This window comes from Typopeltis vanoorti, chromosome 1 (genome assembly GCF_054136105.1).
Source record: "Typopeltis vanoorti isolate ZY-2024b chromosome 1, IOZ_Tvanoo_1.0, whole genome shotgun sequence".
NCBI lineage: Eukaryota > Metazoa > Arthropoda > Arachnida > Uropygi > Thelyphonidae > Typopeltis > Typopeltis vanoorti.
Genome location: NC_143549.1, coordinates 101,760,263 through 101,781,817, shown reverse-complemented (window position 1 = coordinate 101,781,817; position 21,555 = coordinate 101,760,263). Strand labels below are relative to the sequence as shown.

The 21,555-nt window shown below is 39.0% G+C and overlaps 1 protein-coding gene across 1 annotated transcript in view; it reads right to left on the bottom strand.

Moving 5' to 3' along the window:
- LOC150110257 (dynein axonemal heavy chain 5-like) overlaps positions 1-21,555 on the bottom strand; it is a 972,373-nt gene that overhangs the window by 331,242 nt on the left and 619,576 nt on the right. Inside the window, exon 50 of the mRNA XM_090394637.1 lies at positions 8,976-9,042. Within this exon, the coding sequence (XP_090250763.1) occupies positions 8,976-9,042 (67 nt within the window). The remainder of the gene's footprint in view (positions 1-8,975; positions 9,043-21,555) is intronic.

Here is a 21,555-nt window from a genome sequence, read left to right as displayed (position 1 = left end):
ATGGAAGAGTATGATGTGTTTCGTGAAGATGGAAGGGGCAAAAAGGGAGGGGGGAGTGCTATTGATGATAGAGAAAGAGATATCCATACAAAGTAGAGATGCAAGACGGAAATGGTGCCAGTGGTTTTGAGGCATTATGGTGTGAGATAGAGGTGAATGGAATCAAATACTTGGCGGGATGTTGTTATAGACCAGGTAATGTGGATGGTAGTGACAGTGAAATGTATAGTCAAATTAGCCAAGCAAATAAAAAAAGGTTGATCATTATGGGTGATTTTTATTATGGAAATATAGACTGGAATGATGCGATAGCAACTGGAAGTAAAGAAAATGAGTTTCTTAAGTTTTTGAGGAATAATTACCTCAGACAGTATGTAACAAAGGGCACATGAGAATTAAAGGTCTTGGATTTGGTCATCTCATCAGAGGATGTAATTATAAGTGAGCAAGAGGTGTTTGGGGAGTTGAGTAAACTAGATGTAAATAAGGCTGTGGGACTTGATAATATATCACTGCGTATTCTGAAGGAATGTGCCAGAGAGTTGACACCTATCTTGACATATTTTTTTAATACGAGTCTTGCACTTGGTCAAGATCCTAAGGAGTGGAAGGAGGGCAAGATTGTACCACTTCATAAAGGAGGGGATCGAACTCGAGCATCAAACTATAGGCCTATCTGTGTGTCAGGTGTTGTGGTTAAGTTGTTGGAGAAGCTTGTGAGAACTAGGATCCAGAATTGGGCTGACAAGAGTGGTATTATCTTTGATGGACAGCATGGATTTGCTAAAGGGAGGTCATGTTTTAGTAATCTACTTACTTATTACAATAAAGTGACTGCTTCCTTGGACAGAGGAGAAGGATACACAGTAATAATATACTTGGATTTCGCAAAGACTTATGATAGAGTACCTCAGGATAAGTTGACAGTGAAACCAGAGCAGATGGGGTTGGATATTAGATTAGTGCATTAGATTTGAGAGTGGCTATCTGATAGGTATCAACAAGTTGTGTATGGGGGGTGCGATATCCAGGAAAAGGAAAGTCACTAGTGGAGTGCCTTAGATCTGTTTTAGGGCTATTACTGCTTAACTTGTATATTAATGATATTGGTGAAAATTTGGATGGAGATATTCAGTTGTTTGCTGATGATGCAAAGTTGGGATGAACCATAAAGAGTAGTGAAGATGTTGTGGCCTTACAAGAAGACTTGAATAAATTGAGTGATTGGGAACGAAAATGGGGATGTGAGTTCAATATTGCAAAATGTAAGGTTTTAAAATTTGGAAAACAAAGATGGGATGCAGAATTTATGCTTGGTGAGAATATACTGTTGGAGATAGAGGAAATAAGAGATCTGATGGTGATAGTGGATAACGATCTACAATTTAGGGGACACATCGCCAAAATTGTGGAGACAACACAAAGGCTTCTGGGAATGATGCGGAGGACACTGATGTGCAGAAGTAGGGAGATTCTTGTTCCGTTGTATAAGACTTTGATTAGGCCACACATCGACTATTGTGTCCAGATTTGGTCACCGAGTTTTCAGAAGGATGAAGAGATGTTGGGAAGGGTTTAAAGGTGACTGACAAAGGTAGTTTCTGACCTCTGGAATGTTGAGTATGAGGAAAGATTGAGAAGATGTAATTTGCAGAGTCTGGTAGAGAGGAGGAAGAGGGGAGATATGATAGAGACCTACAAGTTGGTAAATGGTTGTTATAAGATCAATGGTGGAGAAGTTCTACAGAGAATAGTGGGAGATCAGTGGAGAACCACAGGTCATCCCTGGAAACTGCATAAAGAGGGTTTGAGGGGGAGTGAGAGGCAGGTTTTTTTCGTGCAGAGTTGTGAATGATTGGAATGCCTTGCCTGAGAGTGTGGTGTCTGCAAGGAGTTTGAGTGTGTTTAAGGCTTTGACTGAGTCTTTGACTCCATGAGGTCTTGGGGTAATAATAATAATAATAATAATTAGAGAGACATCACATAAGCATAAGTGTTGTTAGTGCAACTAAGAAGAATAAAATATATGAGATACTGCTAATAACTATAAGATATTATGTACTCAAAGAAGTGATCAGAAAAAGGAAGCAGTAGTTATAGCCGTCAAAATGAAGATAAACGTCTTGAAGGCAAACAATTTCAAATAGTGATGGGGAAAAATTTCATCATTACCAATGAAATTTATGATTAAATTTCATTGGTAACGAAATAATAATAATAATTATTAACATGTGATCCCATGGAATCAAAGGCCTCACTGCAGGAGTTCCATACTCTCTAATGCAAAAAAGATCATCAAACCATGTCCTAAACCCATTCACAGTTTCAGCATTCACCACATTTTCAGGTAATGCATTCCACTCACGAAACATTATCCATGTAAAGAACCTGTTCACTCTCCAGCTTACACTCTCCTTATGTCGCGTCAAAGAATGGCCTCTTATTCTATTCTACCTTTATCTCCCTATACTCTATGAAAAATCTCCTTCACATTAATCTGGTAACAACCCCCTTACAACTTACTGTATATGTCTCAATCATATCCCTTCTACTTCTTTCATTCATAAGGCTCTGGAAGTTGCAAACCTGCAATTCCTTCTACTTACGTTCCATAGCCATGACACTGACTTAGTAAACCTTCTCTGGAACATCTACAGTGCATCCTCATCCCCTTGCAAACCAGGCAACCAAATATGCACACATTAGTTTATGTGGGGGCATGAACAAAGCCATACACAATGGAACCATAATAACTTTGCTTCTGTATGTCAATGTGTGTGCGCTCCACATTACTGCCATAATCTGTTGTGATGTTCTCAGAATTTTAGCAATGTGATGCATAAACTCCAATCTCTGTCCACCTTCAATTCCAGATTGCTCATCTCTTTAACCACCTTGAAAATTTCCCCATTAACTGTATACTCTGAATCTTAACCTTGCCTACTAAATTTCAAGCCCGTGTACTTTGTAAGGGCTTGAAATTTAACTAAAACACCAGCTTCATTCACAGCCTATACAGTTGTAAAACCACTATTAAAGACAAAGTCAAAATTCAACAAGGATACATGTAGAAAACTTGCTGCTTGTGCTACTGGCAGTTGTGCCTTCTGGTCCTTTGCCAATGTTGTTGGGTGCAACATTTGCCCATCTGTTCTTCTTTCTTTATCTTACCCTAATGGTAGCATTGTAACATCACCTAAAGACAAGGTTTATGTCTCAGCTTCAATTCTTCTCTTCCAACTCCTGCTAAATGACCATGGCAAATTACCTCCTACCTTGCCTAGAACATTGCATCTCATGCCTTCTGTGGCTATAAAGACATCAGAAGAATCTTGAATAACTTGGACACTACAAAGGCAACCGGTCTTGATGGAATTCCACCCATTGTACCTACTATTCTCTATCATCTATTTATTAAACTGTACTTAGCTGGCATCCACAACCTTCAACATGGAAGAAAACTCATATACAATGAGTTCCAAAAAGGGGGATAAATGTTTACCATTAAGCTATCGACCTATTGCTCTTACATCAGTTTTTCGAAAGTAACGGAGAAAGTTATCAACAGTCAGCTTCTTCAACATCTTTAAATATTGCAATCTAATTAGTGACCAACAGTATGGATCTTGCCATTCAAGATCCACAGGAGATCTCCTGGCTTATGTCACTTACATTTGGACCCATTCCATGGAAAGATCTGGAGAAACCTTTGCTATTGTTCTTGACATATGCAAGGCTTTTTATAGGGTCTGGCACTGAGGGCTTCTCAACAAGTTACCATAATTTGGACAGCTTTCATCCATGTATAAATAGATCACAGGTTTCTCTCAGATCAATCCCTACATATAATGGTGTTCTCTCCTCAAACGTTCCTGTCAATGCTGGTGTCTTGAGGGACACCAGATGTCATTTCACCCATTCTCCCTCCCTCTTCCTAATTTAAATAAATGACTTGTAATCATTCACTGCAAACCCTATTCATAGTTTTGCTAATTATTATTATTACATAACACCTCCAGGGAGTCCAAAGACTCATCGAGGGAGGGCACCTGCTCTGCAACTCTCCATCTCCACCACTCCACTAACCGCAACTACCTCATCTACACCAGCGCAATCTACCGCTGACCTCCACCACTATTTTCACAGATAATCACAAACATCCATGCCCACAGCAGGATTCGAACGTACAACCTTTTGGCTGGAGAGCGGATACGCTAACCACTTGACAGCATACTAATCACATGACAGGCCTTACAGTGTTCAAACAATTCATGCTTCAAGATCATGAATAATAAGTGCCCTGAACATTATTTTCACAGTATCCTTGATTAGGGTGAAAGTAACCTAGTCAATTTTAATGTTTCCAAAATGCAAATTTGTTTATTTTCCTGTAAAAAAACTCGTATCTTCTCCATTCACTTTTTGATAATGCTGAGCTCAAAAGTCAAGACCAAATCTCTCTTCTTTGACCGACTCTTACTCCAAATCTTTCCTGGCACAATCATATCACTTCTACAATAATGACAGCTTCCAAAAAACTTGGCATCCTTTTCTGGTCAAGAAGGTAATTCTCTGTGGAACAGTTACTATGTATGAATCCCAAATCAGACCAACATTGAAATACTGCTGTCATGTATGGGATGGTCCACCTAAGCCTTCCCTAAAAATTCTTGATGCTGTTCAGAAAAGGGCAGTCCAGTTAATAAATGACAAGTTTCTTGCAGACACTCTTCAGCCACTACCAAACAGAAGAGCAATTTGTGCATTGTGTCTCTTCTACAGATATTTCCATGGTCATTGTTCAGCAGAACTAGCTTCCATCATGCTTCATATTTCTGCCAGATCAACAGGAACTCATACTACAGCTCCACAATATCCTTTTACATTCAAACTGCATATTCACCAAATTTGCAACTATCAGTCATCTTTCATTCTTTCACCTTAATTCCATGGAACAGTCTCCCTCATGAAGCATTTCCAAAGGACTACAATCTTCAACAATTCAAGAAGATTATCAACAGATTATTGTATTCCTGCGCTTACATGGAATCTGTTTGCTATAGGTTCTTCTGTCTTTCATGTGTGTGTGTGGGGGGGGGGGACAAATACTTTAAAAAAAATAAAAAAACCTTTGCATCATCAACAAACAGCTGTATTTCATCAATTAAGCTGATCCCACTATAATTATCTCATCTTCCTTATACCCTCTTTTACCTTGCGGTGTCAAGTTAATGCATATTAATTAAATAATGTGATTAATTACATTATTAATGTAAAAGTTAAATTAATGTAGTTAATTAAATAATGGTCCCAAAACAGATTCCTGTGGCACTCTACTATTGACTTCCTCCTTTGGGATACCACTCCTCCTCCTCCATACATAACCTGCCGATATCAATCTGACAGCTAACCAACTCAATAGTCTGTTATGTGATCCTATTGGTTTCAATCTATTATTATTATTAACACCAGATCTCCATGGAATCAAAAGTCTCATCACAGGAGGTACACGCAAAGCCCATCAAACTGTGCTTTTAATTCGGTCAGTGTATCTGCATTCACCACAATGTAAGAGAATACATTCCACTCTTCATGCAAAGAACCTGATTATTTTGCTCTTGCTCACCATCCTTGTACAGCTTCCAGGGATGCCTCTTGTTCTATCTATGGTGGGCAGTAGATGGCATTGGTGTAGATGATGGTAGTTGCAGTTATTTGTAGTGGTGGAGGCAGAGACTGTAGAGTAGGTGCCCCTCCCTCAATGAGTCTTTGGACTCCCTGGAAGTGTAACATAATATTAATAATAATAATAATAATAAATCCCTTCTCCCATTCTATGAAAAATTTCTATCACATAAACCAGTAACAACTCTTGAATGTATCCTTCTCTCTCTTCTTCCTATTCATAAGACTTTGTGAACTACATTCTTTCAATTTGTCTTCATATCCCACATACCAAAGACCAGTTATTAGCTTAGTCAGTCTTCTCTTATCCCTTTCCAATATACCCTCATCATCACCATGGGAACCAGGCAATTGAGCACAGATTTGGTGCTCGTTTGCCTGGTTCCCATCACCTGTGCTCAATAATCCACATAAGGCCTGATCAAGGCCTTATACAATGGAATCAGAACCTCCTTATTTCTGCATGTTAAGGTCCTCCACAACCTTCCCATAATCTGATGTGATGACTTCACAATTTGTGCAATGTGACCTCTGAACTTCGGATCCTCGTCCACATTCATCACTCCAAGGTCTCTTATTTCCTCCACTTCTTCCACAATTTCCCCATCAATTGTACATTTTGCTTCCCACTATTGCTTACAAAGTTTCAGAAATTTACACTTTACAACACTGAATTGACAGTTCCATACTGTGGCCCATTCATACAATCTATTCAAGTCTTCCTGTAAGGCCACAACATCTTTTTTATTCTGCATCACTCTCTGCAGTTTTGCAGAGAGTGATGTAGAATGCTTTGTATCATCAATATACCAATAATCAATATACACACACGGACAAAGGAATTAGTGCACCTGGAAGAAAACATGATACAACGGCGAAACTAAGCAAATAGCTAGAGTGCAGGGTGGTATGCAAATGATTCAAGTTTGGTGCGATTGCACATGCCCACACACCCTGCGGTGGTGCTGCAAGCATGAACGGGCAGCCTTATAAAGCCGGCGTGTAGTCGAATGCCGATTAAAGCGAAAAGCATCACCCAACGCAAGCTAGAGCACAGAATGACAATAATGCTGGGTAGATGCCAGAGACATTGATTTAAGCAACTTACGGACTTTGACAGAGGCATGATCATCGGCCTGAAAACCGTAGGGTGGTCTGTGCACCGTATAGGCATGCACATGAACCGTTCCGACCATACCGTCCGACAGTGTTGGGAGCTGTGGACACATTCCGGCACTGCCACACGGCAGAGCGGCACCAGTCAGATCAGGAGGACCAACGGATCGTGCGGTTAGGTGTGCTCCCATTAACACCGCAACATCACCGACTCTGTTTGCAGTGGTGCCAGCAAGAGCGACATCGAATGCTACAGACTGGTGATGTGTGGGCTTCAACGATGAGTGCCGCTTCATCTGGGGAACAGATGATCATCGTGTCTGGGTGTGGAGGACCCCTGGTCAAGGACATAATTTCGAGCACCACACCTCCCACACTGCAGGCATTATGGTCTGGGGGAGCCATAGCTTATGATAGCCGATCACCCTTCGTAGTGGTACGTGGCACATTGATGGGGCAGTGGTATGTGGACGACATCCTATGGCCCCACATTCTCATTCCTGGCCTGGATACCAGGAGCGCTATACCAGCAGGATAATGCACGTCCGCACACGGTTCGGGTTGCCCAGGCCTGCCTACGTCATGTACAGACACTTCCATGTCCTGCCAGGTCCCCTGCTTAGCATGTTTGGGAGCAGCTGAAATGCCAGCTCCCACTGTGCCACAATATCCGGGATTTGGAGCACAGCGTCCAACACGTGTGGGCCAGTCTGCCGCAGGATAACATCAGGCATCTGTTCGCCACCATGCCGGACAGGGCGGTGCAACGCACTATTGATGATGACCGGATTGCGTACCACAGATCCCTTTGTAATTGTCCTTCAGCTCTGTTTTTGCCATCATGTGCATCACTCACCTGTATCATTACACCAATAAAATTTCAGTTGAATCCTATGCTTCCTTCTTGATGCACTAATTTGTTTGTCCATGTATGTATATTGATATATTGAACAAAATCAATATATCAATATTAAACTTTGTATCATCAAAAAAAAAAAAAAGAGGGTAACCAATGGCATACCTCAGGGTTCTGTTCTTGGGCCCTCCTGCTGTTTACTTGTTTGTAAATGATATATTATGTGGAATGACTGTGGATCTTCAGTTGTTTGCTGATGATGCAAAGTTGTGAAAATAAATAACCGATAATAAATAATCGAACAGAATAACAGCTGTAACAGATTTATCGTGAAAATCAGTAATAAAAATCGGCAGGAACACAGAAAATATTGACTGTATCCTGATAGAGAACATAACAAGTAAAATGCTTCAGCTATTTTTAGTGAAGATAGAAAATTTAATTTGGAAATAGATAATGAAATAAAGTAAGCTAGTATGGTTTTGAGTCAGTTGAATACATTTATATGGATAAGAGAGATTAACCAAAACTAAAAACTAGTAGTATAAGAGATAGTGTGTGTAAACCAATTTTAACTTGTGGATCTGAGAGTTGTGTTAGAAGTAAAACAGTCAGTCAAAGACCATAGACATGGAGAATTATAGAAAAAATTAGAGGTATGGAGAGAGGACATCAATGACAGAATCATATTAAAGATAAATATAGTGGAGAGGGAGCTTAACATTGACATTCAAAACTGTGTGTGTGTGTGTGTATGAGAGCAGACCTAATCTCAGGTGGAATGGTCACTTAAACATAATGAAGAGGAAAGGCTAAAGGTATTTGACACCAGTATGGCAAGAAAAAGATCCCATGGCAACCCATTTCCAGGTGGATTAAAGAATGTGCCTTAGAAATGTTAGATATGACCATACTGGACACTTGACAAATAAAATTTTAACCAATTTAAAAAATGAAAAAACTGTTAATAAGGAAGCTAAGTAGAACTGCTATTTTATCCTACATACCTCTTGAGGGTGTATATATCAGGAATCTGATTGTGATGAATCATCTATCCTTGATATATATAAAAAAATAAGTAAATAAATAAATAAAGGCTGTTATTCAGTAATGTAACGTGGAGAGTATTGGTTGTACACAATTTGTTATAATATGAATGAAAAGGGGTGAATTGCTTAAATCAACAGAATGATCTGTTTACCATATACAAAAACTAAGATGTTCATCATATTCAGTGTTTTCTATATTTCTAACAATTCTAAATTTAAATAATTTTAAATTAAAGTTTAATACAAAATTCAAGGATTATAATCTTTACTGGTTCATAAATTTTTGGAGTTTCTATTTCTCCTTCATCCTCTTCTCCTGTAGTTTCTGGTGCATCCCTATAAAAAACAAACAAACAAACAGGATTAGTTACATTAGTATCCCTTTGACAATGTTTGTAAATATCTCTTGTGTGTGCTTATAAAAGGTTTTGAAACATCCCATGTAGAAAAACGATGCATGCACACATGCACGCACGCACGCACGCACACACACACACACACGGTTAACATTTGTACAATTAAAATAATTCTATGAAAATTGTACGAGTTTCAGAATTCCCACAATATGACAATTTGTGACAGATTTTTATTTATTATTATTGTCATCAGATCTCAATAGTGTCAAACAACTCATTGTGGGAGGTCTCATTTCTACACACATATACATACATAATTCATCATGCACCTTATATGCATTCCCCAGCTCTGAAACTCGTGACTCTTTCAGGCAATGTAGGCTAATAATCACCTACCATACTCCATGCAAAAAACATAATTCTCATCCCACTACTCACATCGTCTTTATATAGCTTCCAGGGATGGCCTCTTATCTCCATTATAATAACTGAGATGGTATCTCTCTTTCTCTCCACCTAGTTGGGGAGAGAGAGTGACTATTTGGTTTTGATTTGGAAGATGAATAGATGAACACATTTGGAATTATAAGGCAGAACTGCCCCAAGTTGATATCTAAGACTATTATAATAGTCTCAGATATCAACTTGGGACAGTTAAATGGAGGATGGAAATGGAAGGCCAGGATATCATTATTGCTTGGGAAATTGTGAAGAAATATTTGTTAGCAGCAATAGTAAGCTGTATTCCTAAAGAGTTTTGATGTAAAAGAATTTATGCAATGTGCTGTCTGTGAGATGTATGCCTTGCGAAGAGCGGTAGGAGTCTGGTTAGAAAGTGATAGTGGAGTTAATATGTGTAGAAAGTGTAAAGAGAATGAGGACTTCAAGCGTGTTTCGTGTATCGAGACTGATATCGTTAACGGTAGTCAGAATGTAGAAAATGGCGGTGTACTAGAGAATTGCGTGGTAGTGCCAGATATGTGTGAGAGCGTCGCTGAAAGTGTAAATGAAGGTAGAAACACCGAAGGAATGGATGATTTGATCGATAATGAAAATGGTGAGATAAATGCGAGTAGCGAAATTGCCCGTTTACATGGCGCGATACACAGAGCCAAACGACAACTGGAGCGTATGCAAAAATGTGTGTTGAACGTACCGACAAATAACCGGCGGAAGTCTGTGACGGCAAAAAATAGAATGTACGTAAACGTCAATAAAATGAAGGAGCGAGTGCTGTATGGGGATTCGCTATTAAGAGGCGTAATAATTGAGAGTTTAACGAAGTCATACCAGCCGGGTGCGAACATAAAGGACGTCAGCGAATCTATTCGACTGCAAAAACAGAGGGTGAAAGAGATGATAATAGTGGCAGGAACGAATGATTTGAAAGAGGACAAAATGGAAATGATAGAGGATGTGAGGGAGTTGTTTGAGGTAGCAAAAGAGAAGAGTGAGAGAGTTAGGATGGTGAGTATCTTACCGCGGTATGACAGCGAAGTGTTTAGAAGGAGGGCCATAATTGCCAATGACTTTATGCGTGGGTTATGCATGGAGAGTGGTGTGGAATTTGTGGATGTGTGGAATGAGTTCGATGGGCGAAAGGACTTATATAAGATGGATGGGTTACATTTGAATGGAGTTGGTGTACGGAGACTTGAAAGAGTGTTGATGAATGATGTGGAAGTGGATGTACAGACTCAGGGAAACTAGATTTATTAAGAGGGGGGGAGTAGATATGCAGACTTTAGGGGGGGCAGTTAAGTGTATGAATGAGTATATTATGCCCGGGCGAGTACGACGGACAACAAATCAGAATGGGATAATTAGTATAAGGAATCAAAGTAGGGATGGGACAAATGGGCTTCTGCGATTCATGTACACTAATGCCAGGAGTATTAGGAACAAGAAGGAAGAGTTTTTGGCCATGGTTGGCACTTCCAGGCCACAGGTTGTCGGTATTAGTGAAACATGGCTGACAGAGGATGATAAAGCTAGTGGGATTGAATGCGATGGGTATAGCGTGTTCAGGAGTGACAGGGTGAATAAAAAGGGGGGAGGAGTGTTATTGATGATAGCTGATGAGCTTCAGCCAAGGAGTATAGAATTTGAACTGCAGGATGGGGAAAAAAGCACATTTGAGGCTGTTTGGTGTGAGATACAATCTAGCAGAACAAAATATACAATTGGGTGCTGCTATAGACCGGGTGATGGAGTGGATGGTGGGAATAGTATGCATAAGCAAATAGAAGAAATGAATGGAAGGAGGGTAATTATTATGGGTGATTTCAATTATGGTAACATTGACTGGAAAGAGGAGAGGGCACATGGGAGGAAGGAATTGGATTTTATGCAGTTATTAAGGGACAACTATCTACGGCAACATGTATTGGAAAATACCAGGGGGCAGAGAGTGCTGGACCTAGTAATTGCAACTGAGAATGTAGCTGTAACGAACATGACCATGTTGCCACCAATTGGTGAGAGTGACCATAAGGTCATGACTTGGGAGGTGGCTAAAGGAGTCGAATTTACAATTAAGACAGGGTATATGTGGAATTACCGGGCTGGTAAGTATGACAAGCTTAGGTGTGTGCTTGGCTCAATGCCATGGCATGTAAAACTGCAAGGGCTGGATGTTGATGGTGCATGGGAGGTGGTTAAGAACTGTTTGCAGGAGGCAATGGTTGACTGTATACCAAGAGTCCGAATAATAAATCAGGTAGGGGTTAAATGGATGAATAACACTATTAAGCTTGAGCTGCAAAAAAAGAAACAATTGTGGAGGGAATTTAAGGAGAAGGGTGACCATCAGGTGCATGAACAGTATAAAGCTCAGGCCAGGATGGTAACAAGGGTGGTAAGAAAAGCAAAAGCAGATTACGAAAGGAAATTGGCCATGCAGGCTAAAGAGAATCCCAAACAGTTTTTTCAATATGTTGCAAGTAAAAGGAAAAATGCTCATGGTAGAATGATCTTAAAAAATGCTGAGGGTAGGGAGGTAACTGAATCAGTCGATGTTGTGGAATTACTGAGCGAGCACTTTGCAAGAGTATATCATCCAGGTGGTGGCTTTGCGGAAATGGAGGAACCAACAGCTTATACTGGAATTGTGATGAATGAGGTAGAGGTAACTAGTCTATTACAGAACCTCAATGTCAATACATCTGTGGGATTGGATGGTATACCAGCTCGTGTCGTACGTGAAGCGGCCAAAGAATTGTCAGTGCCCTTGACCATTATGTTTAATTTGAGCCTCAGGACTGGGTCAGTCCCAAGGGGGTGGAAAGAGGGGAAAATAGTTCCACTGCACAAAGGTGGTTCCAAGGCTGCTGTTGAAAATTACCGGCCAATCAGCATAACAGGAATCATTATCAAGGTCTTAGAGAAAATAGTCAAGAGGAAAATACAAGATTGGATAGAAGAAAATGGGATACTGTATCGGGGACAGCATGGTTTTGTGAAGGGTAGGTCATGCCTCAGTAACTTACTCACGTATTATAACACAGTGACGGCTGAACTGGATAAGGATAATGGGTTTACAGTGATTCTGCTGGACCTTGCTAAGGCCTTTGACAGGATACCACATGGAATTCTAATCAGTAAATTGCAGCATATGGGAATGGACATAGGGTTGGTGAGATGGATAGGAGGGTGGTTGACGGAGAGATATCAGAGAGTGGTTTACTCAGGAGTAGAGTCCACTAGACGGCCTGTGACTAGTGGTGTACCACAAGGATCTGTTCTTGGACCACTGCTGTTTAATTTGTTCATAAATGATATAGGAAAGGATCTGAGAGGAACAGTTCATTTGTTTGCGGATGATGCGAAGTTGGGTAGGGCAATAGTGAATGCAGATGATGTCAAAATTTTGCAGGATGATTTGGATAGATTGGAGGTCTGGGCTAGGGAGAATGGATGTCAATTTAATGTGGCAAAATGTAAGGTTATACATTTTGGGGTGAAAAGATGGGAGGCAGTTTACTGCATTGGTGGAACCGTGCTCCAGGAAATTGATGAGGCACGAGATTTAGGAGTGTTGGTGGATAAGGAATTGAAATTTAGGGGACACATTGCAAAAGTGGCCAAATCAGCTCATCAAATCACTTGGTTGCTGAAGAATACGTTGACAAGCAGAGACAAGCAGGTTATTGTTCCTCTGTATCGAGCCTTGATAAGACCTCATCTCGACTACTGTGCTCAGATTTGGTCACCTAGGTTTCTTCTTGATGGGGAGGAGGTAGAGAGGATCCAGAGGCGAGTGACCAAGATGATAGCAGGTCTGTGGAATGAACCGTATGAGAACAGGTTGAGGATTTGTGGGTTGCAAAAATTGGTTGATAGGCGGAGGAGGGGAGATATGATTGAGACATTCAAATTACTGAAGGGTTTCTATAAAATTAATTCAGAAGATATTTTTGAGAACAGGGCTGGTTGTGGGAGGACTAGGGGACATCCATGGAAACTGGGCAAAAGTGTTGTTAGTAAAGGTGTTAGAGCTGGGTTCTTTACTTTTAGAGTAGTGAATGAGTGGAATGCGCTCCCTGAGTCTGTGGTGGATGCTGTGACAGTGAATGAGTTTAAGGCGAGGTATGATAGATACTGTATGAATGTCGAATAGTTGTGATGAAAATGATTTGGGGCCTCCCTCGATGAGTCTAATGACTCCCTGGAGTTGCCCGTAATAATAATAATAATAATAATAATAATTCCATGAGTGAAGAAAATAACACAATTTGTGTAAAGTGGATGACAAACAATATCAAACAGGAACTGCAGGTGAAAAAGAGGTTGTAAAAGAAATATAAGGAGAAGGCTGGAGGACAGATGCATGAAGAATACAATTAGACTCAGCCAGGAGAGTGACTAGTATACTAAGGAAGGCCAAACTAGAATATGAGAAGAGATTGGTACTAAGATCCAAAGAAAATCCTAGTGAATTTTTAGCTATATGTCCAGTAGGAGGAGAAATGACTGTGGAAAAATGACACTGTGGGATAAAAATGGGAATAAAGTGACTGATGCAGAGGATATACTGAAGTTGTTCGACACTTTATTGGAATATATCATCCTGGAGAAGTAAGCTTTAATACTAGAGGGGTAGGACAGGTTTGAGGCTTAGAGGAGAGTGTGTTCCAAATACTAAGTACCCTGGATGTCAGTAAAGCTGTGGGACTGAATGGTATTTCACCATGGGTTTTGAGAGAATGTGCTAAAGAACTGAAAGCTCCGTTGACCTGGCTTTTCACTGAAAGTCTGGCTGTGGGAAAGGTACTCAAGGAATGGAAGGAAGGTAAGATAGTGCCATTGCATAATGGTAGTAGTAGACTGGATGTGTCTAACACTACAGGCCAGTTTGTGTGTCATCAGTAGTTGTTAAGGTCTTGGAGAAATTAGTGAGGGATAATATACGGCATTGGGTAGATGCAGAGGAGTAGCTGGGAGGGGGGGAGTCTCCCTGGGCAGCACTTTGAAACTTTTTGAACTTTTGCAGTTAATTCTAAAATACAGTCTCGAGAACTCATTTCCAAATATTGTAATATTACTGCGAATATTCCTCACAATTGCTGTAAGTGTTGCTAGTTGTGAGAGGAGTTTTTTTAAAGAAAATTGATTAAGAATTACCTACATTACTATGAAATAGACTAAGCCAATGTCATTGACAATTTTGCTAATTGAAAAGCAAGAAAAATAACATTTCAGAATGTTGAAATTAAAGTTTTACTTCAAAAACAAATATAGCGTTTTAATTTATTTCCCTACATGTCGTTTTGACTTTTTGTAGTATTTTTGGTGTGTATCGAGAGGGGCGGCAAACTCAGGGACTGTCCCGGGTGGCAAAAGCTCTAGCTACACCACTGGGTAGATGAGGGTAATGTTATCTGTGAGAGTCAACATGGATTTGTTCTGATAGGTATCAGAGAGTTGTGTATGGTAGGGCAATATCAAAGAGGCAGAAGGTTACAAGTGGGGTTCCACAGGGCTCAGTACTGGGACCTGTATTGTTTAACCTTTATATCAATGACATTGGCAATGGAATGCAGAGGGGATATTCAGTTGTTTGCAGATGATAAGCTGGTAAGGGTTATTAGTAATAGTGCAGATGTGGCAGCTCTGAAAGAGGATTTGAATAAACTAGACAGATGGGCAAATGAATGGAGATATCGGTTTAATGCAGCAAAATGTAAAGTCTTGAAGTTTGGGATACATCGATGGAGGCTGCATGCTCGACTGGAGGAAGTAGGAGAGACAAGAGATCTGGGGATGATGATTGATAGAAAACTGAAATTCAGGGAATATATTGCAAAGGTGGTGAAGGTAACCCAGAGGATTGCTGCAATACTGAGAAGGACACTGACGTGCAGAGATAAAAGAGTTATCATTCCATTGTATGAGACCCTGATCAGACTACACTTAGATGATTGTTCACAAATTTGGTCCCCAGGATTTGAAACGGAAAATTAACTGTGCAATTGGTACAGAGGTGTATAACAAAGATAGTTTCAGGACTGTACAATGTTAGTTATGAGGATCGGCTGAGGGAATGTGGACTTCAGAGTTTGATAGATAGAAAAGGAGAGGTGACATGATTGAGACTTTTAAACTCTTTAGAGGTAGTTACAGGGTTAACACTGGGGAGTTCTTTCATTTGGTGGAACAGAAGGAAGGAGCGATGACAAGGGGCCCATCCATGGAAGCTGCCACATTAACTATTGTTCTTCCCAGCAGTGCATTATTAGCAAACTCAAATTCCCTTTTCATTCCCTACCTCATTATTTTACTCTTACATTCTGGCAATTGTGCTCTCTTTCGTATCAGCAATCGCTACTGCTTTTTCTCTGCCATTCAGCTACTCTTCCATCCCTCACAGTCATTCTCACTTTTGGACCATCAGTCAAGCCCACTTTCATTCACACAATTACACCCACTTTTAATCTTTTAATCTCTTATGTATTCAAAATCATACTCTCTACACTCATATTATCTCTCACTCACCCTTTTGGTTGATAATATTCTTCAATCTTATGTCAACCAATGTCTTTTATCTAATATTTATTCTTCATTCTCAATGCTAACTCTGTGAAGTCTGGTCCATTCAAATATCACACTTTCTGCAGACCCACACCTTTTAACTTCTGTTATTCAATCTCTCAACAAACATCGACACACACACACACACACACTGAACTCCCATCTTTGAAAAATTCACACTACCTGCCACTTTAGATTTTATTATTATTATTATCACGGGTATCTCCATGGAGTTAGTAGACTCATCGCGGGAGACCCAAACTATCAAAACAATATCTATCATACCTCTTCTTGAATTCATTTAGAGAAATAAATTTACTTGAATTCATTTACCTCTTGTTCTTCCATCACTATCACACAGCTGAAATATTTCCCCTGCATCAATTTATAAAAACCTTTTATTACTTTAAACATTTCAATCATATCCCCTCTTCTCTGCCTATCAACCAACCTCTGTAATCTATCAATGTACAGAGCATTTTTTTTTACATCACTCACCAACTTAGTCATTCTCCTCTGAATCCTCTTCACAACCCCTCCTCATCTCCAAGGGATCCAGGTGACCAGACTTGAGCACAGTAATCCAAATGTGGAAGTAACAATGCCTTATAAAGGGGAATAATAATCCCTTTATCTCTGGATGTTAGTGTGTTCTTCAATAACCAAGTAATCCTATGTGCAATCTTGGACACCTTTGCAATGTGTCCTCTGATCTCCCTATCCACCAACACCTCCAAGTCCCTAGCCTCATCAATCTCTTGGAGTACCGTTCCATCAATGTGGTACACAGCTGGTAATCTTTTAATCCCAAAATGCATAACTTTACACTCTTCCACATTGAACTGACATCCATTACATTTTGCCAACTTACTTAAATCATCCTGCAAACTCTCAACATCAGCGTGATTTTTTATTGTGCTACCCAACTTTGCATCATCATCATCATCATCAGCAAACAACTGAATACCTCCCTTCAAGTCATTTCCTATATCATTTATGTACAAATTAAACAATAACAGCCCAAGTACAGAGCCCTGAGGCACACACCACTGGTCACCTGCCTCATCCTGGACTCTGATCCTCCATACACTGCTTTCTGGTACTCTCCATGAGCTATTCTCTTATTCATATCACCAGTTTGTGAAACAATATTCCATGGAGTATCCAGTCAAAAGCCTTCGCATAATACAGAAGTATCACTGTGTAGCCATTCCTCTTGTCCAACGCAGATGTCATTCTATTATAAAAAGTTAATAAATTGCTAAGACCAGATTGACCTTTAACAAAACCATGTTAGCCCCTATAGAGTATCATATTCTGATCCACCCATTCTCGAATTCTGTCCTTAACCAACTTTTCCAATACTTTTACCACCAAACCTGAGATAGTGATTGGTCGGTAATTAACTACCGCAGTCTTAGAGCCACCTTTATGCAAATTAACCACTTTGCCTTCCTTCCACTCCCTAGGGACCAAACCAGAGTTCAAACTTAAGTTAAATAACCAAGTAAGAGGCGTTGACAATTCCTTTGCACATTCACACAACACCTGAGCTGATATTTCATCTAAACCTCTAGCAGTGTTTGAATTTAAATTCTGCAATATACTAAGTACCTCTGATTTATTAACTTCAATTCTTCCATTAGTTATTGCTACAGGTACAGAGATATCCTTGGGTGAGAGACTTTTGAAAAGTGATCACTCAGTAACTCTACTATTACATCTGAATTGGTCACTTCAATACCATCGGCATCCACTAAGGTTATCCTTCCAAGAACTCTTTGGGATTACCCTTGATCTCCTTGGCTAAAGTCTTCTTATAATCTGATTTAGCTTTTCTTACTATGCTGGTAACCTTCCTAGCTTGAGCCTTGTACTGCTCATGGGTGTACTGATTGCCTTTCTCCTTGTAAATTCTCCATAACATTTTCTTTTTTTGCAGATCAAGCCTGATACTACTACTCATCCATCTAATGCCTACCTTGTTTGTCTTCCTGACTATGGGAATACATTCTAATATTTCCTTCCTCAGATACCCACTGATTATATCCCATGCACTGCTAACATCTTTCCCCTGCAATATGTTATCTCTTTTTTTGCAGATCAAGCCTGATACTACTACTCATCCATCTAACGCCTACCTCGTTTGTCTTCCTGACTATGGGAATACATTCTGATATTTCCTTCCTCAGATGCCCGCTTGTTGGATTCTGATTATGTAGAGATTAGAGTAATTATTATTTGCTTCAGAATCCAACATGATCTTCCATCACAAAGGCTAGACTTGTAAATATTATTTAATGTATATAACTTATTTTAAAATTTAATATTCATATAACTGCCTTAATTTTGTCTAATATTTAATTATTTAATCAAAGATATATATATGAATAATGAAAAGACTGTATTAAATATTAATAAGTTATTTTATTTATTGTTATGTCAATATTATAAGAACTTGTATTTGTAATTTAACTACGCATTTATTGAAATGCAAATATTCTATTTATTCTTGTTTGTGAAAGTTTAACGTTATGTAATAACTGAATGTAGTTGTATAGCCTATCGGTTGTCATAGAGACGCGTGAAATAAACGAGCGTGAGTGGAACAGAGCGTGGACTAAATAAAGAAGAGAAAATATATACGTAGTAGAGCAGTTGGGATGGAAATTTTGGAAGTAAAAGGTAGCAAGGGAATAAACTAGAGAAGTAGAAGTAAATGAAAGGTTCTTAAGGGCAGGAGTTAAGAGGATAATTTTTATAAGTGAGCAAGGACGAAGTGAATTTTATAGTTAGCTGAAAGTGAAGCCAGCAGTAATAATAAAAGGGAAATTGATGCTGTAATCAGATAATATAAAAAGCTGGACGTTCAAGGAAGAATTCTGAATAAACCCAGTTGGTCTAGAATTGCGGCTTATTTCCGATTTGCCCTAAGGAGAACTGCACGGTGTTTTAATTAGTTTATGAGTGGTAACAAGTTGAAGTACCCTGCAGTCGATGTCTGTATTTCTGAAGTGCGATTGATAGTGTTTTAATTATAACTGTGGATAAGTCTTGTAGATGTGTTCTTAAGTGAAATAAAAATAATTTAAAAGTTTGCTCACAACGTATTCGATGTACTAGGAACTATTTCCAGTAAGGACTATCTTAGTGTATTATTTCAACTTGAAGAATTGAGTGTTAATTACGCTATGCTTAACCTAACCTCAACTGTGGAAACTCTTCGTGATTGAGAGTTGAAGTTAAGAATTGTTAGAGAGATATTTTCAACTATTAGTGCCTGCGATATTTTGAACTTATAGCATGACTGAGAAGTGTGTGAAAACTGATTAGATAGGAAGTTCTATTATATTTATATATGTGTAGGAACTTTGTAACTCAGAAGCTGAGAAAGTGTATGTGAAGGCTTGGAAGGTTGAACTAATGTGATCGACTTAGCTTAATGTTTGACTTGTTTTTATTGTTTAAATTAGAAGTATAATTTATGTATGTGTTATATAGCTTATATTAAATGTTTGTTTTTGTTAATCAAAAGTTGTATTTTGCCTGAATCTCTTTTACTGCACCGTTCACAAAAATTCGAATCTAGCAGGAATCCCAAAGAGAGAAAATAAATACTTTGGCCTGAATGAATGAGAAGACTGCTTACTAATTTTGAATTGATCCTACTATTCCATTTAGACTTAGTATAATAGAAATTTCTCTACCCTTAGATTAGTGATCAATTTACAATTAGTTTTCTTTTATTTTATGAAAGTGACTTTTAACAAGATGGTGGATTCGAACATCAAGAGAACAACGTCACGACAAAATATACAGAGCATCATACAAAGAGATAAGGAAATTGTCACAGAATTTTACAATTGGTTATTGACATTATCTAACAGTTTAAATGTGACTAGTGCTCAGAAACCCCACTTAGTATGGATTACTTTCCAACAATTTAAAATAGGATTACATGATAATTTAAGGGAAGTAATTTATAAGAAGGGAGCTACTGATCTGGAAGGGTGTTTTGAATTAGCAAAAAGGAGAGAGAGAATCCTAGAGGAGATGTATCAAATTTCCTCCATTAGGCAAATGTTAGCCCAAGATTGTAATGCTCAGGTCTCCTCCTTATCAACTCCTTTGTATTTGTCAGGTGATACTCGCCTACCAAGGGCAACACCAAAAGAGCTTTGTGTTAATCCACAGGAACTATCTTTAAATAAGAAAATATTAGAAAAGTCACTCAAATCTGAAGGAAAGAAGGATGAATACCCTATATTAGACCCTCGTGAGATGACAAACACTGAGTTAATAAGATCAACTAAGTCTATTGACAAATCTCCTTCTAACATTGCTACTCTAAAAGGACAGGCTGAGCCTTTAAACCCTTGTAGATATGATCAATCATCTGACAACATTGTCAGCTATAACAACATCCCAGATTCTTGTAGTTTCAATTCTCTGAGAATGCAAAAATGTAACTATAGCCAAGGTAACTGGGAAATTGCCTTTGTCACTCGTACAAGGTTTAGTCGAGGAGGTTCCTTGTGAGATTCTTTTAGATACTGGCGCCCATATATCTGTTATTTCAAGTTCCCTGGTAAGCAAGTTTAATAATCAAATCTCTGTTAATGCCTCCTTATTACAAAATCCTATAAGGATTACAGGCATTGCTAAAATTGAAATGATTGCAATGAAGAAAATAGTCGCCAACTTACACATTCCTTGCTTTCCAATTTCATTCTCTCAAGAGCTAGTCATTCTTCCTGAGACTGCGGACACAAATGGTCAAGTAATTTTGGGTCTAGATTTCCTGGAAGAGAAAAAGTTCATGTGTGATTTTGCCTCAGGAACCATTTCATTAAATGGCATAAGTTACCAACCAGGGTCTTCAAAAGGGTCTGAGAACAATAAACATGATACAATGGAAATAGAAGTAGTAAGGCCCGACGAAGGTCTCGAAGAAAAGAAGGAGAAATTATTGAATGAAGCCATCAGCTCAACTGTATCCGAAACTGAAAGGAGTAAAATTGAGGAGTTTATTCAAACAATCTTCTTGAAATATCCTCAAGTCTTTACAGAGGATATCAGCTCATTAACCTGTACTGAGAAAATAGAGCACTCCATTCAGATTACCGCAGACTCTCCCATATACGTAAAACAGTACAAGACCCCCCTGAAATATTTGGACAGACTTCAGGATCTCTTGAATAAATATGAAAGAGTTGGAATCATAGAGAAGTCAAACTCCAGATGGAACAGCCCCTTCATATTAATAGAAAAACCTGATGGGAGCCTAAGATTTATATTGGACCTGCGTGATATTAATAAGGTCACAAAGCCCATTGATTTTCCCCTTTGTAACATAGAAGAATTGCTAACAAGTCTAGAGGGAGCAACGTTCTTTTCAAAATTAGACCTGAACTCAGGTTATTTCCAAATTCCCCTTAGGAAGGAAGATAGACAGTTTTTCGCC